A 20648-nucleotide genomic window follows, 5' to 3' on the forward strand; every position below is an offset into this window, starting at 1 on the left:
GAGCGTCCAGCGCTGTCCTCCGAGACCCCAGTGACTTAGGTCAGGGCACGGCGCCCCGGCCGCTGAGGGCTCTTTCCCGGGGGGGGGGCGGGCGGGCGGGGTGGGGGACGAGGCACGCGCCGCGGCGCCGGGCGGGCACCGCCGCCAGCGGAGGGGCGGGGAGGAGGGCGGAGGGAGGAGGGAGGGGGATCGGCAGCTGGCAGAGGTGGAGGGGGCGGGAGAGGAGCCTGCGCGGGACTGAGCCTGGAGGTGCGGGGCGGGCTCCCGGAGCGCTCTCGGGGCTGCTCCTGTCTGAGCAGCAGCGGCTGGAACTCGCTTCCTCCCTCCTGCCAGCCTCCCCCTGCCCTTGGCTCGGCCCCACCGCCACGCCAGGCCCCCCTCCCCGCCATCCTCTCGCTCCCCTTCTCCCTTCTTGGCACTTTCCTCTCGAACAACCCTCCTGGACAAACTTTGATGGAGAATTTCACACCACGCTGGAAAAATGCCGGTTATGAAAGGATTACTGGCGCCCCAGAACACCTTCCTGGACACCATCGCCACCCGTTTTGACGGAACACGTAAGTCCTGCACTTCGGCGAGTTGCACGGTTATTTTTTGATAAGGATTTGTGTGTGTGAGTGTGTGTGTGTGTGTGTGTGTGTGTGTGTGTGTGTAGAAATTACTTTCGCTCCCACCTTCTTTTTGTGCAACAGCGGAGTGAATTTCCTTCTGTTCCAAGGTGTCTTTTGTGCGGAGAAATTTTTATTTCCTCCCATGGTTTGGTGCAGCGTGAACACTTTGGTGTAGTTGGCCCCCTTGATTTCTTGGGGTTCAAAAGAGCCCGAAGACTGATCCCTCGTTCCCTGTGGGACCTGTCTTTTGGGTACCTCTTTCAGGAATTGGTTTTTATTAAGTTTATGAGGCGAGAGTGGGAATTGTCCATAGTGGTGAATCTGCCACCGTATCCCACAATCTCAAGTCCTCCTCGATTAGAGGGAGAGTTTGGGATGTTCTTCGTCCATGAAGCTTCCTTCTGTGAGGTCTTTCGGATGGCATGGTTTCCCATGGGAGCTTAAGAACCGCAAACTAGAATCAGGAATTGCCAAGTGTAAGCTTTCTGTGGAATTCTAAGCATTGGGAGTCTGTCAGAATCTTGATTCCTGCTTTAAACTAGAAGAGTGCACCTTTCAGCCCTGAAGTTATCCTAACACTGGAGGAGAAATTATTGGGGAGGGAGGAGCTGGGCATTAGAAAGGCTGATCTTACCAAAAAGAAAGTTTCGACATTTTTTAGGGCAACTGTTATTGGACGTTGGGTTGTTTAAGCGGCAGTTGTGTGTGTGTGTGTGTGTGTGTGTGTGTGTGTGTGTGTGTGTGTTTTGTGGTTGTTGTTTTAAAGAGAGAGAGAGAGAGAGTGGATGCTTGGAGCAAGTGTTCTATTTCAGGACCACGGTCAGGTCCTGATTCCTTCCTAGTCTTTTCTCTAGCTCCCTGCTTGAGCCCTTTGGTCTTTCCAGTAAGCTTTCTCCCAGTAATTAGAAGTCTGTAGTCACATCTCCAACAAATGTTCTCAGTTGGTTTCACTATGAATATCCATTCACACTTTCCTCCTAGCGTATGTTGCTTCTGTGCTATCTTTCTTTTTCCTTACTATTACAGCAGACTCAAAGAAACTCGTTTATTTAAAAGGCTTTTTTCAGTGGTTCAGGTATCAGTGTGTGTGTGTGTGTGTGTGTGTGTGTGTCTTTACTATGAGGCTATGTTTCTTGGAGCTGGTATGGAGAGCTCATTTAATTTTATTTCCACTCCAGTGTTCTAGATACACACTCTAATGATGCTGGGAAGTAGCTCCTGGACTTTTGAACTTTGGGAATACTCGGAAAACTTTACATAAGGGAGAGATGAAGCATTTACTTGATTTTGTTCAATTTTTGTTTGTGACATCCAGCCTACTCATGGTAGTTGGGGTGGATATTCTCCCAGTGTTATCTTTAGCTGTAGCCATTCTCTCCCTTTTTATATTCTAGATGTGTCAGACAGCGTAAGAAAAGTGCAATGCCATGATAGATCTGTCTTCCTTAAATAATAATTTGATAAAAATTCGTAATAAAATTTCAAGTCCCTGCTATTGCCATTACCTCCACCACCTAGCCACCACACAAATTTACCACTGCAGACCTTAATCATGCATGATTGGGGGGAGGGGTGCTATATTTATTACCTTAGGAAGTAATCAGTTTTATGTGGATGTTTGGTCTTGAAGTTGCAAATTTAATCCCCTCCCCCAAAGCCTTCTGACATTGATCACAATGTATCTATATTGAAAATGAAGTAATTGGTAAAAAGTAGTTGCTTATTTCATTGTCATTTAAAATTGCATGGAATGCCTTGTGCACTGAATCACCCCAGCATAGCCCTGGGAATCACCTCAGGGTTCACTTAGATATCAATTGTTAATGAGGGGCTTTGGATCCTCAGTGTGAGGATGCCTCTGTCACTGTAATATTTGACAAGCAGAGCGCATGTAGAGAGAGATAGGTATATTAGTGATTAGGCATTTTTCTATTTTAACTGCACATTAATGTTAATAAAATGGGTTAGAAATTTTAAATCCTTATTTGGGAAGACCATCATCATATATCAGCTTTTAGAATAATTTTTAAAAAATTTAAACTGTTGGAGTGCATGCTTGGTCTGTGATCCACAGCGTCTGGGGAATTCCTGGAGAGAACCTCTTTGTATGATATCAATCTGAAAATCAGTGAAGCACATTTCAAAGTGATGAGCAACACAAATGTTTTGTTTACAACATTTGCTGGATATTCCTTGTCCCAACAAACCTCACCCAATAGAAGAAGATTGTACTTTCACGTTTGTTTTTTGTTTGAATTGCAGGATGACTTGAATAATCTGAAACTTAAAAAATACTTTAAGCAAATTTTCATCCACAAATTTCACTGTGTCTAGAATCATGAGCATACCATTTCCCTGGTTAAATATTCAGTTTATCTTGTTATGCTATCTTTTCTGTGTTGACACAGTTTTATTTAAGTAAAATTACTATCCTGGAAACTCTTTTCCTATCATTATCCTTCTTTCTCTTGTGCAAGATAAAACTGTTAGCAAGTTTTAATGTTGCTAAATTGTTACCCCCTCAAATAAAACCTATCCTAGAGAATGGACAATGTTATTATACTAAAAATGCAATGTGCTTACTTGTTAAAATTTTTCTGCATTATTTCTTAGGTACATTTTATTGTCATGTTAGTTTCTTATTTTATTTTGGACAATTCTGATAAAAAGCAAGACAGCAAACAATAACCCTGAAAAACCACTTTGCTAACTTAACCATGATGTCTGTAGTATTATTGTTAGCCATACTGATTTAATATTTTGATAGAAAATAATAAAACAAAACAGCATCTAACATTTCCCCCAGGGGAAAAAGACAAGTATATGACAAGAAAAGCCTACAACATTATCTTACTAATGTATCAGTTGGTGTATAATCACAAGGAACATAAAAAAAAAGTTAATATACTTTATCACCTAGTGACATTTTATTCTTTTATGTAATAGGATATTTTTTACTTTTAATATTTAAGAAGTGAGCTCTTTGTCAGGATTGAAAGACAATTGTGGACCATTAATTAAAATTGTTTTTCTCATATACAATATAATTTTTAAAAAACTATTAGAAAATATTAATCCTTTTATATAAAACTACCCTAAAATATATTTACTCTTAAAATATCTTCTCATTTGTGTTTAATTCAAGTACAAATGAGACTTAGAAAAACTAAGACCTTGGAAATATTGAATGTGTATACCCCATTTTAGGGGAAAAATAACTCCAATTAATTTATTTAACTCATTGCATGTAGCCATATTTCTCATTTGAAATACTCTAAAACACACACACACACACACACACACACAGTCTTAACATTATCACATACATATAGTTCACTCCTCTATAATTCCTTTTTTAAAAACACATTTAAAGTATTTTTTTAAAATATATTTTCTTAGTAGACTTTTGCTTTAAGTACATGAGTATTAATCTGGACAAATGGAAAGTATAATAACACAAGTACATATTTTATAAAATAGTTTTTAGCACAAATATTTGCCACAGAGTACCATTGGAGAAAAACACATTTTTGAGAATATAATACTTTCAGAGGGAAGTAGCCATTCTCAAACATAATGGTACATTAGCCTATATTTTCCATTCATATCAAAATTTGGCCAGACTACTTCTCCTTTGGGGTTAATGAGGCAAGATTTAAGCTTTAAAGGAAGTCTGGGGCCCAGTGGACTCTATCAAGGAGATTTCAGTCAAAGCGTTCAAGAACTGTGCTTCAGAAACTCATTCATGTTTGCATATATTTTATGTACTCCTGTTATAGGCTGTTCAAACGGTCCAAGAAAATTTGTTCAAATCACAATACTTCCTTTTCAGGGGCAATTCTCAGTGATTTTTTTCCTCTTTATGCTTTCATCAAGTTACATAGATCTCTTAACATTAAAAGCATAGAGAAAAGGATAATGTACCCAATGTCCTTGGAAGGGGAAGGATAAAGTGAGACTGTGGAGATCTGAAGTCTTTGCTTAGTTGTAGTCTGGAAAATATCTTAAATTAAAGGCAGTTAGCCAATAAAAAAAGATGTGCTCCATTATTACGGGTCTGTGTGTATAAAAGGCTATAATATGAAAGCAGGAAAAGGCTATTACATGAAAACTTCATAGATATCTTCCCACAAATGGAAGATTCTAAAGACTTTTTTAAATTTTTACATGGTATTATAGTTTCTTTTATTGCTCTTCTTTATGTTTAGGGAGGTAGTTCCTGTGTTCATTTTCTATATCTGTTTAGCAAATTTTCACAAACTTAGTGGTTTCTTATCTCACATTTTCTCTAGGCCAGACATCCAGGCAAGGATTAGCTGGGTCCTCTGCTCAGGGTCTCACAAGACGGCAAACAAGTTGTCAACTGTGACTGTGGTCTCAGCTGAAATTAGAGGCCCTCTCCCAAGCTCATGTGGTTGCTGGCAGAATTTAGTTCCTTGTGATTTTGTGATTGAGGTCCCTTTTTTCTTGCTGGCTGTCAGCCAGGGACTTTTCAGCAGCTAGAAGCCACCCTCAGGTTCTTGCCACATGGCTTCTTCTATAGGCCTCTCACAGCAGAATAGCTACGTCTTCAAGACCAGCAGGAATGCCTGTCTTTTAAGAGCTCACTTGACTAAGTCAGGCCCAGCTAGGGTAATCTCTCTTCTGATGAACTCAAAGTCAACTGATTATGGATCTTAATGTCCTCTGTAAAACCCCTTCCAAAATCATATGTCCTGTCCACATACAGGGGAGAGGGATTAGACAAGTGTGTATACAGGAGTTGGAATCCCGGGTGCTGTCTTTGGATTCTGTCTACTCCAGTTGCTATTGCACTGCTGTACTATCCTACAAAGTGTAACGTTCTTGCACTTGTTCTTCATGAGGCAGGTTTATTGAGCACACACTGTAATCCTACATGCACAGCTCTGCTGAGTTCATGTCTGAAATCTTTGTGAATATAAGGCCCAGCTCGCTGGAGGGTGGGTTTTCCTTCGCAATGGGGGATGACATGAGTAAACCTTACCTAGGACACGTTCAGTCAGTTGTGCAGTCAGAGTCTTCATTCTCTGGTCTGAAAGTAAAGTGGGAGACATAGGTATATTTTCAGAACATTCCTCCCTGTCTCCTGACAGGGTGCTCCCTCTTTCCAGATAAGGAAGGTTACATGGGGTCTATTAGCCTATGTATAGGTATCTTAGTCTGCCCTGGATGGGGCACCAATACAAGAATGTGGCATCTGCAAAGAATGATTCCAAGTCAGATCCATGCATGCTAACGTGACTGGGCTGTTTCTGCCTTATTAACTTTATTAACCAGGTCATTTCTGGGCCAACTATTTGGACTGTTTTGAAACAGTATGTTTAAGATTTAAGAAACTCCCCACAATGCACTGGTGCATTGAAGTTGGTTGGCTGTGTTAAACCAAATAATTTTTTTTAATTTAAACTTAATTCCAGGTTTATTAAAAAATACATAGGAAGAGAGATGGAGAGGGAGGAGTCAGAAGAGAAGAGAAATGAGGGAATTATTTATTCTCATTCTTTGGCCTTTGTAGATGAATTCTTCACCCTGCAAAGGACTTATCACAAGGGCTCTCATAATTTCCCCACTATAAAGTATTTGATTTTGATATACAAGAATTGGATTAACCTGTTTACCAAAAATACATTTTTGATGAGCAAGACTACAAATAATAAGAAGCATTCTATTACATAGTCTCTAAAATATTAGATAATTTTGTTTTGACATCATTATATAGAAGAAAATAGATAGCTAATGTGTCAAGAATGGAAGTTATGCTCACAATATTTTCTTTTTAGACTCTGGTATTTGCCATCACCTGTAGACCAAAGGCTATGGCATGAACCCTTTTCTGGCATGAGAAACATATGAAAAGTCCTGAGTTGCCAGTTTCTGGGATATCCTAGACGTACTGTACTTCTGAGAGGGCACAGTCTTTCTGAAGAAATTTTTACTGTAGTCATTCTATCAGCCAGTCAATCAATTACTCATCGCTTCAACAATATTTAATTAACACGGACTATATACAAAGTTATTATGCTAGGAACTTTGGGATGAATCGGGCTTGTCCTTCTCTCAAAGAGGACAATGAATGTATGCACAAATTGCCATAATATAGGAGGGAAAGGGATAAGAGTATTCCGGAGCTGTAGGCAAAGGGCTGTGTACATTATGATGGGGTGGAAGGGATAATTTCTGTGAGGGAATGGCCTGAGATGGCTTCATATAATAAGTGACTTCTGGGTGAGAATGATTGGCTCATCTTTCTCCCTCCCTCTTCCTCTCTCTCTCTAAAAATCAATAAAAATATTTTTAATAAAAGTATTTTTTAAAGAGAAAGGGCAAAAGCTATATTCTGTGTACTTTGCCAATTTGTGTAGCACTTCTTACTGAGGCTAACATGGAAGGGGGCGGGGGTCTTCAGGGAGAGGAGCAAGTATCTTTGAGAATGTGAAAGTGGCAAGGTGGAGGCAGGAGGACATAGAAAGCCTATTAGGCCAGACATGGAATGTCTTCAAAGCCAGAGTGCTTTGCATAATAAGCCATTGGAGCTGATAGATCCATGTCTTGGCAAGAGAACTATGGTACCATCTATGCCTGGAGTAAAAACTCTCAACCTTTCTTTTTTAAAAAAATATATATTTTATTGATTTTTTACAGAGAGGAAGGGAGAGAGATAGAAAGTTAGAAACATCGATCAGTTGCCTCCTGCACAACCCCCACTGGGGATGTGCCTGCAACCAAGGTACATGCCCTTGACCAGAATCAAACCTGGGACCCTCCCGTGCTCAGGCCAACGCTCTATCCACTGAGCCAAGCCAGTCAGGGCTCTCAACCTTTCCATATTCCACAGGTTGATGCATAATATTGGAGAAACGTCAACCTTGAAACTAACAATGCCTTTACACTTGGACGGGGGTCCCATAGAATGCAGTGGAATGGATGTATTCATTGTCTTATGAATGCCTGCTTTTGCCCAGGAAGCTAACTTTGTCTTAGGAAAGGAAAAGATTCATTTCTGACCACATAGCTGAGTCCCCTTCTCCACCCCTGTGTTGTACTATAGAATTATGCCTGCGGAGAGAAAAAAGGATTGAGAGTATGCTAGAATTCAGTCCCAGTGAAGTCGATTGGAGAAATGCCAACAGTAAAAGGTACAGAATTGCAATGACTGCAGAGATAGTGGGGTTCACCTGGCAATATATTTTGCTGATATAGTCTGACTATAGGTTTTTAAGTCCGTTTTGGTTTAGCAGAGTCTACAAACAAAAAAGAAGAGACTTCAACTTTTCCTATGGCATATTTAGCAACAGGAGCAATTAAAGAGCTTTTTCAGCGATTTAAACAGTCAAATATATTTCTTGGCTTAAAAATTCCCTGGAAGATATATTTTGCTTACCTTTATAGCTGTTAATGCAACTATCTGTATTCCTTAAGCCCTCCAAAATTCACGTCCCCAGATGAACTGATAATCTCTTCTAGCCTATGAAATCCATCTGTCTTCGCATGTTTTCTTGGCCCCATTGTTGGCATCACCACCCACCCATTTCTCCAAGCTCAAAAAAGGAGTGGGCCTTGACTGCCCACACCTCTCAGTGGTTATCAAGTCTTTGAGATTTTACTTTAGAAATGGCCTAAGTTGGCTCCTCATCACCTTCTCCACTGCCTCTGTCTTGGTTTGCATCTGCTGTTTCTTATCTACATAAATACAACCTCATTCTAATTAGACTCCTGTGGTCATAGGCCCTGATCCCACTCACCCGAAACCCCTGCAGGCTATATTGTTCCCCGAGTGATTTCTGTTTAAAACAAAACAAAACAAAACAAAAAAACACAGTATGACTATTTAATCATGTAGCCCTCCTACTTAAAACTATCCATTGGCTCCCTGCAATCTCTTGGAGAATATCCAAAGTCCTTAGTGTCTTCGACTCCAAGAGGATTCTGCAAAATCTTTTGCAACCACTGCTTCCGAGGCTGCAGACACACTCACCCCCAATCAGCTGCTCAGTCCTGCTTCTGGGCCTGGGCATGTCACTTGAGCAGCAAGATCCTTTATTGTCTTCCAACGCCATCCTGAAGGTTACTGTCTATGAACTCTTTCTGTGAAGCTCCAGGTAGAGTGAGGTGACATTTCCTCCATGCTCCCACATCACTTTGCCCATCCCTCTAGTCAGCTCTTAACCTGGGCTCTAATTGTATGCTTTCACCTTTTAACACTCAACTACCACCTCCTGGAAGCCCTGACTGTCTTCATTCGTTTTGTATCCCCTTAGCTGAGACTTGTGCTTGGAACAAAGTCTTTGTTCAATAAATGTTTGGGTAAAAGACTTAAATTCCTTTAAAGCCAGGGTTGTATATTAATTAGTTGTCTTGATTTCCCTTTAGTGATAGCTGGTGTTCCTTTTATTCAGTAAGGTGTGATTAAATTTAGCTTTGAAATATAATTCTAAGACTGGCTTCTAGCCCTTCATTTTCACATGTTTTAAGTACTAATTTCTTTAATAAAACTTGAATGATAACAGTGACTGGGATTTGGGGCATGTCTATTTATAGGTTCTGTACCGTGCTGGTGTTTTATCTGTTCCTACCACAATCCAACAACCCCGCAAGGAAGATGGAGCCCACCTTTTTGTTTCAGATGACAGAACTCAAGCTCAGAATTTTTTTACATAATTACACTAGCTTACTATAGCCTGTGACTTTTTTTTTTTTTTTTTTTTACTATATCACACTGCCTCTAAATGTGGTATTTCTTATAGTATGTATAAACAGACTGGGACAATCTGTGGTATCATTTCTAGTTTCTATCTCTTGCAAAAAGGGATTTCTGCTTTAAAGTTTTTAGCCATTTCAGGTTATAGGGTTTTTTTCTGTTGATATATTATGCTTTAAGTACTTGTTATTTATATATTGTTCTTAAATAGACATTTCAGACACATTTGGGACTATTAAATGCAAAGCAGTTTTACTCATCAAAGAAAAATCTACTGTTTGTTTTGTTTGTTTGTATCTTTGTTTGTTTTTTAGAAATAAAGATATCTATTTTCTTTGAGATTTTGGTGCTTTATCTGCTGACTTTAGAATCTCCTTGTGATTTTTTTTAAAAATTGTCAGGCTAATCCTTCCTTAGAAGATTTTCAAAATCTCATGGCTATTATATTGACATCTTTGTGTGTTTTTTACTTAATTTAATGTAATTTTATTTTTCCATCACCATGTATCTGCCCTTACCGAGGGAATTCTTCTATTTTGAGTATGCTTTTATTGGAAGAAATATAGCCTCCAGTGTCAGGTGCTGTTGACATCTTTTAACAGAAATAATTTACCTTTTCTCTACAATGAACATACAGGAAGAAATAACAGGATCTCTCTCCAACTCTCAAATCTACTAAAGCTTTTTTTTCTTCATGTTTTCTTTTGTACTATTACATCTTTTGGACAGACTTCCTTATTGTACTTGTCAGTCTAACTGAGTTTCTTATTCTAGTTATTGACCTAGAGGGAACTGAGTCCAGAGCACTTAATCTTTTCACACTTTATTTGATTTTTCTAAAAAGAAGGCTGCACATAAGAAGTTCAGATGCTATTGACAAGTCAAATACCTAGTTGGACAAGAAGTAGACTTGTTCTTAAGTGTGGTGTTCTGACTATTCCTTCAATGGAGAGAATAATGTGTGAAGGTAAAATGGAGCATTTTTATATTACCTTAACACCTAAATAAATGTTTCTACTATGATTCCATGAAAATGGAAAAGAATTAATGTCACTGGACTGGAACTTTTGTATTGTATTAATTTGGTATACCTTTATTTAGGTTACATCCAAAAATGAGCCCACAACTCTCTCTTAACAAATGTGTGAATCCAAGATTTAAGATATAGAGGCAATAATTACCAAGAGTTACTGTCTCCCTGTACAGTGCTCCATATCATGTAATGTATTTTTTTATTTAAACAAACCAAAAGTTACAAAATTAAAGATAGTAATAATTATAAATATTTTTTTTATTATTTTTTTATTGCTTAAAGTATTACAAAGGGTATTACATATGTATCCATTTTATCCCCCCGCCCTAGACAGTCCCCTAGCCTCCCCTATCACCCAGTGTCTTATGTCCGTTGGTTATGCTTATATGCATGCATACAAGTCCTTTAGTTGATCTCTTACCCCCCTACCTCCTGCCCCCCAACCCTCCCCGGCCTTCCCGCTGCAGTTTGACAATCTGTTTGAGGCAGCTCTGCCTCTGTATCTATTATTGTTCAAAAGTTTATAATGGTCTCTATTGTCCATGAATGAGTGAGATCATGTGGTATTTTTCCTTTATTGACTGGCTTATTTCACTTAGCATAATGCTCTCCAGTTCCATCCATGACGTTGCAAATGGTAAGAGTTCCTTCCTTTTTACAGCAGCATAGTATTCCATCGTGTAGATGTACCACAGTTTTCTAATCCATTCATCTACTGATGGGCACTTAGGCTGTTTCCAGATCTTAGCTATGGTGAATTGTGCTGCTATGAACATAGGGGTGCATATATCCTTTCTGATTGGTGTTTCTGGTTTCTTGGGATATATTCCTAGAAGTGGGATCACAGGGTCAAATGGGAGTTCCATTTTCAGTTTTTTAAGGAAACTCCATACTGTCTTCCATAGTGGCTGCACCAGTCTGCATTCCCACCAGCAGTGCACAAGTGTTCCTTTTTCTCCACATCCTCTCCAGCACTTGTCGTTTGTTGATTTGTTGATGATAGCCAGTCTGACAGGTGTGAGATGGTACCTCATTGCTGTTTTGATTTGCATCTCTCGGATGATTAGTGACTTTGAGCATGTTTTCATATGTCTCTTGGCTTTATGAATGTCCTCTTTTGAAAGGTGTCTATTTAGGTCCTTTGCCCATTTTTTGATTGGGTTGTTTATCTTTCTTTTGTTAAGTTGTATGAGTTCCCTATAAATTTTGGAGATTAGGCCCTTATCAGATATGTCATTGGCAAATATGTTTTCCCACACAGTGGGTTTTCTCATTGTTTTGTTGATGGTTTCTTTTGCTGTGCAGAAGCTTTTTATTTTGATGTAGTCCCATTTGTTCATTTTTTCTTTAGTTTCAAGTGCCCTAGGAGCTGTATCAGTGAAGAAATTGCTTCGGCATATGTCTGAGATTTTGTTGCCTTTGGATTCTTCTAGAATTTTTATGGTTTCCCGTCGTACATTTAAGTCCTTTATCCATTTTGAGTTTATTTTTGTATATGGTGTAAGTTGGTGGTCTAGTTTCATTTTCTTGCATATATCTGTCCAATTTTCCCAACACCATTTATTGAAGAGACTATCTTGGCTCCATTGTATGTTCTTGCCTCCTTTGTCAAATATTAATTGAGCATATTGGTTCGGGCCGATTTCTGGGCTCTCTATTCTATTCCATTGATCTATATGCCTATTCTTGTGCCAGTACCAGGCAGTTTTGAGAACAGTGGCTTTGTAATACAACTTGATATCTGGTATTGAGATCCCACCTACTTTGTTCTTTTTCAGGATTGCTGCAGCTATTCGGGGTCTTCTTTTATTCCAGACGAATTTTTGGAAAGTTTGTTCTAGATCTCTGAAGTATGCTGTTGGTATTTTAATGGGAAGTGCGTTGAATTTATAGATTGCTTTGGGTAGTATGGACATTTTAATGATGTTGATTCTACCAATCCATGAACACGGTATGTTCTTCCATCTGTTTATGTCTTCCTCTATGTCTTTTTTCAACGTCCTGTAGTTTTCTGAGTAGAGGTCTTTTACCTCTTTAGTTAAGTTTATTCCTAGGTAGCTTAATTTTTTTGGTGCAATGGTAAACGGGATTGTTTTTATAATCTCTCTTTCTGAAAGTTCACTATTGGTGTATAGAAATGCCTCAGATTTCTTGGGGTTAATTTTGTATCCTGCTACATTGCCAAATTCATGTATTAAGTCTAGTAGCTTTTTGATGGAATCTCTAGGGTTTTGTATGTATAATATCATGTCGTCTGCAAATAAGGACAGTTTTACTTCCTCTTTTCCAATTTGGATGCCTTTTATTTCTTCTTCTTGCCGAATTGCAATGGCTAACACTTCCAGTACTATGTTGAACAGGAGTGGTGAGAGGGGGCATCCCTGTCTTGTTCCTGTTCTTAGGGGAAATGGTGTTAGTTTTTGTCCGTTGAGTATGATGTTGGCTGTGGGCCTGTCATATATGGCTTTTATTATGTTGAGGTATGATCCTTCTACTCCCACCTTGCTGAGAGTTTTTATCAAAAATGGGTGTTGAATTTTGTCAAATGCTTTTTCTGCATCAATTGATATGAGCATGTGGTTTTTTTCTTTCAATTTGTTTATGTGATATATCACGTTTATTGATTTGCGGATATTGTACCATCCTTGCATCCCTGGGATAAATCCTACTTGGTCATGGTGTATGATCTTTCTGATGTACTGCTGGATCCGATTTGCTAAGATTTTGTTGAGGATTTTGGCATCTATGTTCATGAGGGATATTGGCCTGTAATTCTCTTTCATTGTGTTGTCTTTACCTGGTTTTGGTATTAGGGTGATGCTGGCTTCATAGAATGAGCTTGGAAGTGTTCCTTCCTCTTGAATTTTTTGTAGTAGTCTGAGGAGGATAGGTTTTAGTTCTTCCTTGAATGTTTGGTAAAACTCCCCTGTGAAGCCATCTGGTCCTGGGCTTTTGTTTGATGGAAGCTTTTTGATGACTGCTTCAATTTCTTCCATAGTTATTGGCCTGTTGAGATTTTTAGATTCTTCCTGATTGAGTTTTGGAATGTTGTATTTTTCTAGGAATTTGTCCATTTCCTCCAGGTTGTCTAGTTTGTTGGAGTAAAGCTGTCCATAGTATTTTTTAACAATCATTTGTATTTCTGTGGGGTCTGTTGTTATTTTGCCTCTATCGTTTCTGATTTTATTTATTTGGGTCCTCTCTCTCTGCTTCTTGGTGAGTCTGGCTAGAGGTTTATCAATCTTGTTTATCCTTTCAAAGAACCAGCTCTTGGTTTCATTGATTTTCTGTATTGTTTTTTTGGTCTCTATGTCATTTATTTCTGCTCTAAGCTTTATTATCTCCTTCCTTCTGCTCACTCTGGGGTTTTCTTGTTGCTCTCTTTCTAATTCTTTGAGTTGTAGAGTTAGATGATTTACTACCATTTTTTCTTGTTTTTTGAGATAGGCCTGTAGAGCTATAAACTTCCCTCTCAGGACTGCTTTCAATGTGTCCCATAGGTTTTGGATTGTTGTGTTTTCATTGTCATTAGTTTCCAGGATGTTTTTAATTTCTTCTTTGATCTCATTGGTAACCCAATCAATATTTAATAGCAGGCTATTCAGCTTCCAGGTGTTTGAGTATTTTGGGTTGTTTTTATTGTAGTTTATTTCTAATATTATGCCATCGTGGTCTGCGAAGACGCTTTTTATGATTTCAATCTTCTTGAATTTGGGGATACTTTGCTTGTGACCCAATATGTGGTCTATTTTTGAAGATGTCCCATGAGCACCTGAGAAGAACGTATATTCTCTGGCTTTGGGGTGAAGTGTTCTGAAGATGTCTATTAAGTCCATCTGATCTAGTGAGTCATTTAGGATTGCTGTATCTTTGCTGGTTGTTTGTCTATAGGACTTATCCAGTGCTGTCAATGGTGTATTAAAGTCCCCTACTATGATTGTATTGTTGTCGATCTCTCCTTTGATATTTTCCAGGAGTTTTTTTATGAATTTGGGTGCTCCTACATTGGGTGCATATATGTTTACCAGGGTTATATCTTCTTGTTGTATTGATCCCTTTAGTATTATGAAGTGGCCTTCCTTATCTCTTGTTAAGGCCTTCACTTTGAGGTCTATTTTGTCCGATATAAGTATTGCTACCCCAGCTTTCTTTTCCTTTCCATTTGCCTGAAAGATATTTTTCCATCCTTTCACTTTCAGTCTGTGTGAGTCCCTTCTAATGAGGTGGGTTTCTTGTAGACAGCAGATGTATGGGTCATGTTTTTTTATCCATTCAGCCACTCGATGTCTTTTGGTTGGAGCATTTAGTCCGTTTACGTTTAAAGTTATTATTGAAAGGTACTTGTTTGTAGCCATTTCTTTTTTTGTGTGGCTGTTTTCTTTCTGAGCTTTTTATTTCTTATTTTTATACCAGTCCCTTTAGCATTCCTTGCAATGCTGGCTTGGTGGTGACAAACTCCCTTAGCCTTTTTTTGTCTGTGAAGCTTCTTATTTCCCCTTCAAGTTTGAATGATAGCCTTGCTGGATAGAGTATTCTTGGATTCAGTCCTTTGCTTTGCATCACTTTGTAAATTTCAGTCCATTCTTTTCTTGCCTGATGTGTTTCTGTTGAGAAGTCATTTGACAATCTAATGGGAGATCCCTTGTATGTAACTTTCCGTCTCTCTCTTGCAGCCTGTAAGATTCTCTCTTTGTCCTGAACATTTGCCATGGTGATTATGATGTGTCTTGGTGTGGGTCTTTTCGGGTTCACCTTGTTTGGGACTCTCTGGGCTTGTGTGACTTTTTTCTTCCCCACCTCAGGAAAGTTTTCTGATATTATTTCTTCGAGTAGGTTTTCTAATCCTTGTTCATCCTTCCGTTGTTCTGGTACTCCTATTATTCGTATGTTGTTTCGTTTCATGTTGTCCCAAATCTCCCTTAGGCTCTCCTCCTGTCTTTTAATTTTTTTCTCCAATTGCAGTACATTTTGGGTGTGTTTTGCTTCCTTGTCTTCTAATTCACTAATTCGGTCCTCCGCTTCTCCTAGTCTACTGTTGATACTTTCAATGGAGTTTTTCATTGCAGCTATATCCCTCTTCATTTCTTCTTGGGTCTTACATAGGTTGTTGATTTTTTCATCTGTTTCTTCTAGCTTCTTCCATATGTTATCGATTTTTTCATCTGTTTCTTCTAGCTTCTTCCATATGTTATCGATTTTTTCATCTGTTTCTTCTTGCTTCTTGCAGAGGTTGTCGATTTTTTCCTCCATCCGGTTTATGCACTCTAGGACCCTTATTCTGAATTCTTTATCTGTCATGTTGCATGCCTCTGTATTACTTAGCTGCTTTTCTGGAGAATCCTCCTTCTCTTTCCTTTGGGGGTTTCTTTGTCTACCCATGTTTGATCTCACTGACATATCTAGACGTTGAGTTGTTCAGTGGTTGCTCCCTTGGTGGCAGTGACTCCTTGGTCTGTGGTTGCTCTTCGGGCGGTTGCGTTAGCAGCTGCTCTTCAGTTGGCAGCAGCTCCTCTGGTGGGTGCTGTTCACAGCTGTGGTGGCTCTTCTGGCTGGTGGGGCGAGGTTTCACGTACAGCTGCTGTTCCTCAGCAGAGGATGTGGTGCTCAGGAGGTTGTTGTTGCTTGGATCTGCTGCGTTGATTTAAAGGCACAAAATACAACACAACAAGGTACCACGTACCAGGCACTATACACAAATATATTCACGATATTAATATCCCCAAATAAAGGTGACCACCTAAATTAAGAGAATTAGGGGATAAGGAAGAAGGAAGAGAAAAAGATAAAAGAGAAAAAAGAAAAGAAAAGTAGGGACCAAAAAAAGGAGTGCAAAAATGAAATTGGGAAAAAGGAGGGGGGAAAATAAAAGTGAGAAAAGAAAAGAAAAAAAAAAAGAGCGAAAAGAGAGAATGAAGTGGAAGAGGGGAAGAGACTTTATATATGAGGAGAATACTCCTATAGAACAGCCATTAATCCCAACAAATTCCAGCAACAGCTCCCTGGATATGAATGCAAACTAGAAACAACCAATAATATAACGATGAAAATAGAATGGAGAACACTAATCCCAAAATAAAATAAAGAGAAAATAAAATGGCACTTTAAAAAATGGTAAAATGGTAGCAGTAATAATACTGGTTAAAAATAAGAAGGTAGTAATTAAAAGGGTAAAATCAGGTGATGGAAAAAGAAGAAAAGAAAAGAAAAAAAGGAACAGGAAAAAAAGTGAAAAAAAAATTGGTTTCTTAGTTAAAAAGTGAAAAAAGAAAAAAAATTGCAGTAGTGAATGTCCTTCGTTTCTTCTATTCTTCAGTGTGGCTCGCCTTAGACCTTCCAGGTATTCAGGAGAGTGTTGAGTTTCCCTGCGATATACTGTTCCTCTGTGTTGTAAACCACAGTCCTTATTTTAAAGCATGCCGCATTTATTTCCCAGACTGCCTTATTTTGTGTTTAGCAAAGAGTCAGTTTGTGGGTCAGCCTCTGGGTGGCAGTGTTCTGGGGTTGGCCTCTGAGGCTATAGGGCCTCTCTGTCCAGTGGAAGTTCACTGCCCAGAGCTGACTGCGTAATAGTTAGTTACCAGTGCTATGTTGTTGCTGGGATTGAAAATCCCCCTATAGGCCAGACCCTGTTAACTCCCAGGGACTGATCAGGTTATCTTAATCCTTGATCTCCTACAGGGTGGAATCTGGGTGTGGCTGTGCTCCTTGCCTGGGGGCCGGGGGGAGGAGCCTCACTCTCTGGAGAGAATGGCTGCCCCAGTCTTGGGCTCAGGGGTGTCTCAGCACTCAATTCGCTGCCACCTCTCCCGGCTCCCCCTCTCTCCCCAGTCTCTCCCCAGATTCCACTCCTCAGCACACTCTCCCTCTCTTCAGCACAGGTGAGTGTCTGTATCCGAAATGTCCCATGAACAGGATTCAGTGTAAACAAACAAACAAATGCCGGCCGCGGAAACGGGGAAGGCTTGGTTTCTGTAAGCTTCTTCTCTTACCGGGACTGCATGGTCAGGTCAGCTCTTCAGGCTTCCCCCTTTAGGCTCAGTCCTCCGTGATCACAGAACCCAGCTCTCAATTTCCCTGGCGGCGCCAGGAATCCCGCGGTTCTCCTTTTGCCTGTCCCAAGGGACGCGGCTGTCTGCCACGCGGTCTCCCTCCGACTCTCTGGGCTCAGAGGTCAGGCAAACTTTCCTGCCCAAATCCCTGGTTTTTTTTTACCTTTCCAGGCGAGTTCTGCTCTTCCCGGCTGCAAACCCTCTCACCAGCTGAGCAATTTCGCCAATTCGGTGTGAGTGTTACTAGCTTCAGCTGCTCGCTCCATTTGCTCCGGGACACGACCTGGGACACGTCTGCCTATATCGCCGCCATCTTGGTTCTCTCTAATTATAAATATTTTGAATAGCATTTAAGTATATATTTTTTTCTTCCATCACTTGAATTGCTTTTTAACTAATAGATGAAAAGTGGCTTCCTATTATAATTTTAATGTACATATGTTGAATATTGTTTAATATATTTAATATCTATTTAAAATTCCTTTTCTGGAGCATTATTCGTTTATATTCATTGCCCTTTATTAATTGGATTGTTGGCATTTTCTTCCTGACTTACTTTGATGTGTGCTTAAATCTGAAAAATACCTGACAATAATACATATCTTTTCAAAATAATATTTGTTTGAGTTTTTTACTTTATCCATAAATATAAGTAAAGCTTTTCAAATTGTATTCTATAGAAGGTAAATTATATATTATTATAAACTCAGTAAAATGATCATTAAAAATAAAGTTAGTTTGTGGTGACAAGACAAATATAAATTTTGGGAGAATCCAATATCATAGTAAAGAGAATGTTTGTTAAAAAAAACGTGTGAAGCAGAAGTGTGCTTGGACTTGGTTGTGGTGTACACATAATTAATTTTTGTGTTAAAAATTTTAATGTTTTGTCAATCACTGTGGAGGCTGTAATGGTCAAAATGACCAAATATTTATATTTCATAAATTAGTTACATTAGTTACACAACATAATATGTAATGTTAGATACAGAAAAATATTTGGCATGACAGTACATGGTTTCTTTTTTTGATGCCATCATCAGAAGATAATATCAAAAGTAAGTTACATGCACACACACACACACACACAAACAAAAGTAGGTTATATAAGAAGTCTAAGGAATTGGTGGGAAATTTATCCCATAACTTTTATTATTAATGTAAATATAAAATATTAAAATAAATATTCAATCATTTATTTTAATATTTTATACATATGTGTATATATATATGTATGTATGTATTTCTCTGTTTGATATGTCTTTAACTTTGCTATGCTAGAAACTTTGAAATGGAAGTCACTTGGGTCTGTATTGGCCTCTGATTGTTCCTAAATATTTTTATTGTCCTCACTTTAGTTGAAAGGTGACAAAAGGAACCTTGAGAGGCTCAAAATATTGTGTCCCAAAGCTAGTACCTGAGAAGGCTTGGCTTTTACTCTTATCCTATAACTAGAGCCCCAGTGCACGAATTTGTGCATGGGTGGGGTCCAGCTGGCCGGACTTCAATCAGGGTGGATTGGGGCCAGGCCTATCCGGAGGAGGAGACAGCAGGAGGTTGGCCAGCCAGCCTGTCCCGATCAGGCCAGATCAGGGCCCGGCTGACTGGGAGGAGGGGCTGTGGGCGATTGGCCAGCAGGCCCCGCCCCCAACTGGGGTGGAAGGGACCAATTGGGGGCGGGGCCGGCCATGGGGAGGGGCTGTGGGTGGTGGGCCAGCTGGCCCCAACGCCAGATCCGGTCAGTTCGCTGGCAGTAGTGGGCGTCATAGCGACCGGCCATTCTGGTCATTACGGCATTTTGGTCACTGGCTCTTTATCTATATAGATAGATTGCAAAACCCAAGTTCTTCCTTCAACTTTACTCTAATTTTACTTTGAAAGAAAGAAAGGGAAGAGAATTGACATTTAATGAGCTACCATGAACCCAATGCTATGTTTGATATTTTCATCTATATCAGTTTATTTAATCTCTTAATAACAAAAGGTAGATGTTTTTACCCCTACGTTAGAGATAGAGAAATTAATTAAAGCCCAGAAATGTTGAATAAATTGTCAAAAGTCACACACTTTATAAATAGTGAAGCTGGAATTTATACGCATGGTTTTGGCTTTAGCAGTCTGTGTTTAATAAAAAGACAAAAAAATCGGAGCTAAATTATAAAGCATTAAATTTATATGACTAAGATTTTAATGATTATGGCTGACTTCCCTTGGAGACACTTACAAATCATTTTCATGCTTTTTAAGAATACATTTTTGGGGAAACTCAATTTAGAAAGCTGCAAAGTGGCAATGTTTTATGAACAGCATATAGTGGGTTTATCTAGGAATTTCTCTCCCTTGTTAGAATAAGTACCCCAAGCAGTTCTTCTTACCTGAGAATGCATGCCCAGTGGTGTTGGAGATCACCTGAGAGCTATGCCACAATTTTAGACATTTGATAAGATTAGAAAAGATTCAGAGTTATCAATATAACAATCTCACACTAAATTGATTTTTAAAATTCTTCTGGCCAATCATGGTTGCTTAGGAGTGGCACTGGAGTGGAGAAGGATGGAATTACAAAAGAGCATGAGAAAATTTGGGGGGTTGCTGGATTTGGTCACTGCCTTGATTGTGGTATTGGTGTTTTGGGTGTCTATATCTGTTGAATGTATCCAGTTGTACAATCTAAATATGTGCAGCCTGGCCAGTGTTGCTCAATGGTTGAGCATCAACTTATGAACCAGGAGGTCATGGTCCGATTCCTGGTCAGGGCACATGCCCAGGTTTGGGGCTTGATCCCCAGTAGGGGGCATGCAGGAGGCAGTTGATCAAGGATTCTCTGTCATCATTGATGTTTCTATCAATCTCTCTCCCTTCCTCTCTGAAATCAATAAAAATATATTTTAAAAAATTTTAAACATGAATCATATTTTAATAAAGCTGTTAAAAAAGTTTTTTTCTGGGTGATAGGGAGAAGGATAGAGTTATAGCTACAGCAGTAGAGCTGACAGAACACGCTATATTCAGTCTTACTATCTGTCTCTCAACCCCTTGATGAGCAGCCTTTACTCGTCTATGATTAGTTGTACTGATCCAGATTGTTGAGTGTATGAGACTTGAGAAACAAACAAAATTAACAACGAAAATATTGAAATTAAGAATATGAAATGACTATTTTAACACTAAAATCATATTAAAAAGGTAATGTTGATTTTTTTTCCAATGGTACAGACTTGTTGGCAATATTAGTT

At 39.1% G+C, this 20648-nt stretch overlaps 1 protein-coding gene across 1 annotated transcript in view; it reads left to right on the top strand.

Annotated features, from left to right (window-relative positions):
* Nucleotides 1–344: 344 nt before the first annotated feature.
* Nucleotides 345–20648, top strand: part of KCNH8 (potassium voltage-gated channel subfamily H member 8) — a 285516-nt gene continuing 265212 nt past the window's right edge. The window contains exon 1 of the mRNA XM_059662919.1: nt 345–557. Within this exon, the coding sequence (XP_059518902.1) occupies nt 482–557 (76 nt within the window). The 5' untranslated portion in view covers nt 345–481. The remainder of the gene's footprint in view (nt 558–20648) is intronic.

The sequence above is a fragment of the Myotis daubentonii genome, chromosome 14 (assembly GCF_963259705.1).
Source record: "Myotis daubentonii chromosome 14, mMyoDau2.1, whole genome shotgun sequence".
NCBI classification, from domain to species: Eukaryota; Metazoa; Chordata; class Mammalia; order Chiroptera; family Vespertilionidae; genus Myotis; species Myotis daubentonii.